Genomic DNA, 8,104 nt, shown 5'->3' with positions numbered 1-8,104 from the left:
TTAAAGCCTCTGCCTTTGGCTCAGGTCATGATTTCAGGGTCCTGGGAGCCTGCTTCCTCCTCTCTGCCTCTCTGTCTAGTTGTGATCTCTGTCTAGTTGTGACCCCTCTGTCAAATAAATAAAATATTAAAAAATATATATATATTCCTCGTGTGGCATAACCTGGAAATATCAAAAAACACCAAGAAAACCACCAATTGGCACTTTACATCTTTTTTAAGTTTTGGGAGAATTCCGTTTTCAAGGTAGTAGGCTGACATGCTGCAATCTCTCTCCACCTCCCTGAATTTGTAGAAATTATAGAAATGATATAAAAATAATTAATAAATATTTGGCAGTGTTTGAAAATAAGAACTCTCATTTGACAAGAAACTGCAAAGAAAATGCAAAAGAAGAAAGAAAGTTAAAAACCACAGTGCATGATTTTCAAAGTGTGGTCACCAAACCCACATCAGCATCACTTGAAACTCATCCCAAATTGCAAATTCTTGAGCCCCATCTCAGACCTAACAAACCAGAAATATGGTAGGAATATATCAATTAACAATTTGAATTTAACAAACAGAAAATATCCATTCCCTTCAATTGCTTGGAATATTTAAAAATATTGACTACTGGCAACCAAGGAATTGAAGAAAATTCATTGTTGTATTTGGGTTAGAGTTTACTAGAGCTGCATTTTTTTATTACTTGCACAGCTAGCAAGGAGAAAAACTAGATGCCCAGGGCTGAAAAGCCTGCACAATTTAGATGGTGATCAATCAACACAATTCATCAACCTAAGAACAAATTTCCATTTTCTACAACTATCATCTATAGATTACAACAATACCATGTTTTAGATATTTTGAAATGAATACTGCTTTGAGCAGATAAACAGAAGCTCAGTATTTTGGCAATGAATGAAATCCCAAGAACTCTGTATTGAACAGCTCAGAAAGAACCTGCTCTTAATTCAAACTCACGACTTCTTGATTCTTCATAGCAAGAGAATGCATAAATGTAAATAAGACCTTCACCTACCTCTTTGACTCTGTTTCCTGTGTTCCTGAGATCACCAGAAAATAAATATTACCCAATTCTTTCTCATTTTCTAACTGAAGAGGATAAGAACTAGCCTGGTAATTTGAGATTTCAAATCACTTCATTTAATGAACTCATTTCCTGCCACAACTTCACATTCTTGCTGATAAATCTTTTATTCTAAACCAAAACTAAATGATTTTTTTGTTGTTGTTGTTGTTTTTAATTTCTTTCTCCTAAAGTCTCCACAAACTCTGGAGATTGGTGTCATACAAGGCATATTCACAGACCAAATGCAATGTTAGGAAATAATACTTAAAAAATCCATGATTTGGCTGCCTGGATGGCTCAGTCAGTTAAACATCCAAATCTTCGTTTCTGATCAGGTCATAATCTCAGGGTCATGGGGTCAAGCCCCACGTTGGGCTCTGCATGGAGTCTGCTCCAGATTCTCTCTCCCTCCACCTCCACTCCTCTCACTTTCTTGCTCTCAAAAGAAAAAATCCATGATGTGAAAAATACACACTCCAAAAAAATAATCTCTTACCTTAAAGGAAATAAAGTTACATAAAATTTTCACAAATTGGTGATATTTAAATGTCCCTTTGAGGAATATGCCAAATAAACTGTGGCATATCCATAGTTAAAAATGAAGAAAAGAAAAGAAAAAAAAGCTCCATGTATAAATTTTAAAGCTAATATTGGGCAAATAAAGCAAATATCAGAATGATTTATATAAAGTTCAAAGACATGTGAAATACATATTATTTCTGGCTACACATATATATGTTAATTGTGTAACATGAAATTAAATGATAAACATCACCTTTGGTGCAGTGGCTACCTCTGGACCAGGGCAGGGTATTCAAGCCTTTTAAACTGTACCTTACTTTAAAAACAAAAAACAAAAAACAAAAAAAACACAAAACCTTACGCAGGACAAAATGTTACTTGCTATTGAGAGGATACTCATAGGTTTTTTTTCTGTATGATTTTCTGTATGTCTAAAATACTTCTGATTTTTTAAAAATTAAGAACTGAAAGACAACAAAATCCTCCCATATCAAAATCTGTGGGATGCAAAATAGTACAGAGAACTTAGCCTTAAAATGAATTAGAAAACAAGAATTGAAAATAAATTATAAGAACAAGAAGTTGGCAAAGTGCAGCAAAATAAACAAACAAAAAAGATAAAATGTTTTTAACATTTTTAATTCACTAATCAATGAATGAAATATAAACAAAATACAAGTAAGAAAGTGCTGATAGTTGCCCAGTGTTGGGGAAAAAAACATGCTAGGACAAGCAGCTCTAAAATTTTTGGTCTTGGAAATCCTTTATACTTTACAAAGCTTTTTTGTTATTTCTATAACATTCAATGTACTAGAAATTGAAACCAAGAAACATTTTAGATGTTCATTTCTTATTTTAAAATAACAACATAATGAATATGTTTTTGTTAAATGTAACTTCATTTTCCAAAATAAAACCAACCAAAAAGATGTAGCGAGAAAACTGGCATTACTTTACATGTTTGCAAATTTCTTTACTACACGGCCTAATGGAAGCCAACTACTTCTATGTGCAATCTGCTGTGATGTGCTGTCTGGGTTGAAGTATATGAAGAAAACCTAGCCTCTGGACACAAATAACATGTCATTGGAAAACAGACCAGCAGCCTTTCAGACCACTGTGGATGTTCTCAGAAGAGCAAAACTCAACATGTTATAATCACAGATTAATTACAACATGGAGTCTGAAACCCCATCAGTGAGCTTTTGGCACTGTTACACTGAAATCCATTAGAATGGATCTCGTCACCATGCATGATTTTGTGAACACTGTGTGTTGGTCATTCTCCCCTCCCTGTCGGTTCTTCTCAACCTGAGTAATTTTCTTAGGGCTTCCTGCCTCAATTGGCTGCAGTGGTGGCAAGGGGAGTCACTAGAGACAGAGAACACAGGACTCTCTCTCTGGATGTTCCTTTCCTCTCTCAGGGATCTGCTTATAACACACTGGGAAAAGGTGGACAGTTGAAGATGGAAGAGAGAAATATGAAACTGTCCCAAATTGGAACAGACCATGTTATGAACTTCTTGCCACTTCAGAGGCAAAAAGATGAATGTGTATTGATTCGGATGTTGAGGGAGGGGACACAAATTAATAAGACTGGACTGAATCCTTAATTTAATAATTTAAAAATTGTTTTAACCTTTAAAAATTCAAACATATAAAGAGGTTGAAAAATAATTACACATTTTTTCCAAGGAACTAAGCTGTGAAGGGAGAGGAGAATGGCAAGAGAAAGGAAGGATTTCTGTTTTCTTTTTTCAGATGGCAGAGACACAGGTATATTTATAGACAATAGCCGAGGAAAAAGGTTGAGAGATGATATGGTATCTGGCCTTCCAATCAATTTTCCAGTGGTTTGCTGAAGGCAGCCAGGTAAGCCCTGAGGTAGTCCAAATCCTCAGGCCAATCATCACTGGCCATGAGCAGCCTCTTCAGTTTATCTCTACATACTTTAGAAACACTATCTGGTGTACACGGGATGGTATGAAAAGGCACCACTTCAAATAATTCTCAAACTATAAAAATGAATTTCATCCATTCATTTGTTTCAATACCTGAGCACAAGTAAGTGTTAGGCACTTGCTCAAGGGTAGGAAAAAGCAAAGAACAGAAGAGAGGATTCCTGCCCTCATGCAGCAACTTTCTAGCAGGAAGAAGAGGTGTGACCAAGTATATACTGGAGGCTATAAACATTGTAATAACAAAAATAGGTAGGTGGATAGGGAGGCAGGGGGGATACTGGATGATCCAGAAAGACCTGGTAAGAAAGGTGACATTCAGATTTCCAGATGGTGAAAAAGCAAGCCACAACTGACATCCAAGAGAAGAGAGTTTTAAGTAGAAGCATTAATGAAATAGCAAGGAGACCACAGTATGGGGCACCTTGGTGGCTCAGTGGGTTAAGCCTCTGCCTTTGGCTTAGATCATGATCTCAGGGTCCAGGGATTGAGCCCCACATCAGGCTCTCTGTTCAGCAGGGAGCCTGCTTACCCCCTCTCTCTGCCTGCTGCTCTGCCTACTTGTGATCTCTCTCTGTCAAATAAATAAAATCTTTAAAAAAAAAACAAAAGAGAGACCACAGTATGGCCTAACAGACACTTTCATATTCAGTAGCACAAGACAGCATTCAGTGGTTAGTTAGCATCTGTAGGGTTCTGTGCTTGCATCAAATTATCTAATTAATTAGAACTTCCTCAACAAAAAATAACACATGCAAATTATATAACATAGTGCCTGACAAGAAAGACACTAAAAAGTTACCTATTATTGGTTAATAACAGTTAAGTATAAAAGCAGAGCTCTTCCACCAAAAGCTGGAGTGGTGGGTCTGAAAGCTAAATTGTCGCCTTGGCCTTTCTGCAGCACACAGCACTGCTGGACACAGTTCACAGCGCACAGAGCCACACAGAAGACCCAGAACTCCCCTTACAGAAGCTGTATGAGTAACAATACCTATCTTACCTTGTCCAAGAGCTGCAATTAATAACTGTGTTCTAAATTATGTTCATCGGTATAGCTAATGAGATCTGCTAAAGCACAATGAAAATTAGAGCAAGTTTGAATAATAAGCATCCCTTTATTTGCTGATGCCATTACAAAAAACGGATTACATTAGCAACAAAAAAGTGTTTTCTTGAAGTCAGAGGCAGTCCCCCCCCCCCAAAATGTTAAGTAAAACAGTGTACAACATCAGTATTAAAATGTTAAATTTTATATTGTCTTTACCACTTTTGATCTTCTGAACAATTTTATTGAGCAAAATAAGATAAAAGATTACATGTTTATTTTATCTTCAGGAATGTAAAGGTCTAATTATTCAAACAGTTTTTTATTATAAAACTAAACTCTGAAGGTGTCTACAGAGTTGGCTTTTTTTTTCTCTCTTTAAATCAGTAGTCTAACAAGGATTAGAAAAGACAAAACTCTGTTCAGTGTTTCCGACAAAGTAGAAAGGGTGAAAACATAAATAAGGCTTTAATTTGGCAAAATATAATACAATGCCTTCTGTTATCCTTGAATGAACAGTTTCCCAGTTACTTCACTCTGTAAAAGATCAGAAAGAAACAAATTCATTTTAAAAGAAGAAATAAAAGGCAATCAGAAGACATTTGTCAAACACCAAACATACATACTCTATTTGATCCAGCATGGTTCTTTCAACTAGGATCAAAGCAATTATATTAATTGTAATCAAAAACAAGGGAGAAATAACAGGAATCAGAAGTTTTTGAGGTGGATTTAAAAATATGAGTGAAAACCTCAGACCAAACAGAGTAATGTGGGGATTTAAAAATACATTAGAAAATTTAAGAGAATATTGGGAATCCATTTTTGTTAGTTCTACTCAAGAAAATATAAAGCTAATGAGATGAGTAGCACTGAAATTTACAACTCTCCCCCATGAATAAAAGTTTCAGACAGAAATTTTCTGAGGTCATGTGAAGCTTTCCAAGTCAGATAAAATGACTGTAAGAAATTAAACCTCAAAAGTCATTAGAGAGACTAAAAAGACTTAACCAGATCCAACATATAAATCCTGGTTTGGGAAAAATAGCTAAAAAGATACTTGCAGTATAAATGGGGAACTTGAACATGGGTTTAATAATGGGTAATTTTATGTAACTACTGGTTTTGTTTGGATGTGATAGTGGTACAATGCATTTATAACAGAATGCTTTTGTTCTCCAAAGATGCATACCCAAGTGCCTAGGAATAAGCTGTCAAATCTGAAAGGTACTTTCAAACAGTTTGACATTAACCAAATACGTTTATACATGGAAAGAAATGAAGCAGGTAAAGGATGTATGAGTGTTGCACTATTCTTTCAGCTTTTCTTTATGTGTGAACTTTTTCAAAATAAAAAGGGAAAAAGAATGAGAAAGCAAAAAAGTGAAGTTATCACTGGCTATTATGTTCTCCATTAAAAACAAGATTAACACTGGATCAGAAAGTCTACATAGCCCACAGGTACAGGACACTTTAAGTGCTACGTAAACACACAACACAAAATGAAAATGAAAATCAGTGATAGCCAAGTGTAAAGTGTAGAAATAAAAGCTACTTTTTACTCTGGAACACTAATCCTTATACTTCAACACCACTATAAAAGAACATCTTTCAGAAACAAGAGACAACTACATCATAAGATCTATTTGTCACACAGAACAGGGAGAGCACATACATATAAAACACATACACAAAACATCACCTCAATTTTTTCCGGGTAACACTAAGAGTCTCTCCAACTCACTATTGCCAACAAAATACTTTAGAAAAAAGTCAGAATTGACAACCCAAACTGTAAGATGCTGGCAACAAAGGATTAGACAGAATGAGGAGGAAAAAAAAGCATCAAGAAAAAGAGGTCAGGGCACAGAATGCCTGAATTACAAAAGAAAAGTACTCACTAAGAACACAGGCACTGGGCAGAGATCACCTCAATTTAAATCCCAGCTCACCCAGCCACTAACTGCATGACCTTGGGCAAATTACAGAACCTCTGAGGTTCGGCTGTAGAATGGCAATTAAAAAAATAAACAAATAACAACACCTACCTACCCACTGCCCTGGGTTGCTGTGAAGAATAAGCAAATGACCACAAGTCAGAGGCCTCTCAAGCTCAGAGTGATACTCATAAAGTGACTGCTGTTAAAAATCAACCTCCTCCCTCCACAGGATTCCGTAAACGGGACCTGAGTGTTACAGTCTGAGTGTTTGTGCCTACCCTCAAAATTCATATATTGAAATTCTAATCCACCAGTGTAATGGCATTTGGAAGTGGGGCCTTTGGAGGACTCCACCATCATGAATGGGATTAGTGTCCTTCTGAAAGGGACCCCAGACAGCTCCCTTGACCTTTCTGCCACGCATGGACTGTCAGAAATAAATGTTATTTAAGCCACCCAGTCTATGCAATTTTTGTGATAGCAGCCCAAACAGACTAAGACACTGGAGTAATGAAATCTTCTGATATGGTCAGACATATAGTTCGAACACTTAGAAGACAAGCAAATATGAAAGAAACATAAGGAAAAATAGATATCTGGGAACAACAACAACAAAAAGCATACTACAAAGTACTAGTATTGTTAGTCCAAAGCTTAAAAAAAAAGTATCTTAATTCATACAAAGGAAGGAAAAAGATGACAATCTTCTATTTTTGGGGTGGGGGGATAGGAGATAGGAAGACTTCCAAAATAAAAGAAAGGTTAAAGTTTTATAAATTAAGGATATAAGGTCAATACACATACCCCTACAGCTCAGAGAAAGGCTAAGTAATGTATATTAGAATTCAAAAAATTAAATAACTGCACATCGTCATCCCATTTTTGCTTTTTTTAAAGGCAGAGAGAGAGGAGGAAGCAGGCTCCCTGCTGAGCAGAGAGCCCGATGCGGGGCTCAATCCCATGATCCTGGGATCATGACCTGAGCCGAAAGTGGAGGCTTTAACCCACTGAGCCACCCAGGCACCCCCCATTTTTGCTTTTTAAAAACTGTTTTTCCCTTAACAAATATGATATATACTTGCTGTATATCTTAAAAAGAAGCAAGTTTCCTGACATCAGATATTAACCTATTAGCTACGTTTTGATGATTAATAAGCTGTATTTCCAATTTAATCATCACGTAATAGTGGGTTTGTTTTTCTCATCCAATATATGTACTAGCTTTAAAAGAGTTCACAAGAGGGGCGCCTGGCTGACTCAGTTGGTTGAATGTCAGACTCCTGATCTCGGCTCAGGTAGTGATCTCAGGGTTGTGAGATGGAACCCTGCATCAGGTTCCACACTGGCCATCCAGACTGCTTAAGATTCTCACTCTCCCTCTCCCTCTGTCCCTTCCCACCACCCCCTTTTTAAAAGGAAAAAAATAGTTCACAAGAGGAAGAATACACCCAGCTAAAAATGATGGCTGAAGTTTTAAAGGGTACAAAGAAGGCTGTGGAACCAAGGAAACTGTGGGGAGGGGCTACCACCGCCAATGCCAGGTAGGACTTACAGAAGAAAGA

General features: G+C 36.7%; 1 protein-coding gene across 5 annotated transcripts in view; it reads right to left on the bottom strand.

Annotated features, from left to right (window-relative positions):
• Window positions 1-4,652: 4,652 nt before the first annotated feature.
• KTN1 (kinectin 1) overlaps window positions 4,653-8,104 on the bottom strand; it is a 108,109-nt gene continuing 104,657 nt past the window's right edge. For all 5 annotated transcript variants that reach the window (XM_032344296.1, XM_032344298.1, XM_032344299.1 and 2 more), the window contains one exon: window positions 4,653-5,139. In XM_032344296.1, coding sequence (XP_032200187.1) covers window positions 5,135-5,139 — 5 coding nt within the window. In that variant the 3' untranslated portion in view covers window positions 4,653-5,134. The remainder of the gene's footprint in view (window positions 5,140-8,104) is intronic.

The sequence above is a fragment of the Mustela erminea genome, chromosome 5 (genome assembly GCF_009829155.1).
Source record: "Mustela erminea isolate mMusErm1 chromosome 5, mMusErm1.Pri, whole genome shotgun sequence".
Taxonomy (NCBI): Eukaryota; Metazoa; Chordata; class Mammalia; order Carnivora; family Mustelidae; genus Mustela; species Mustela erminea.
This window is presented reverse-complemented; position numbering and strand designations above follow the sequence as displayed.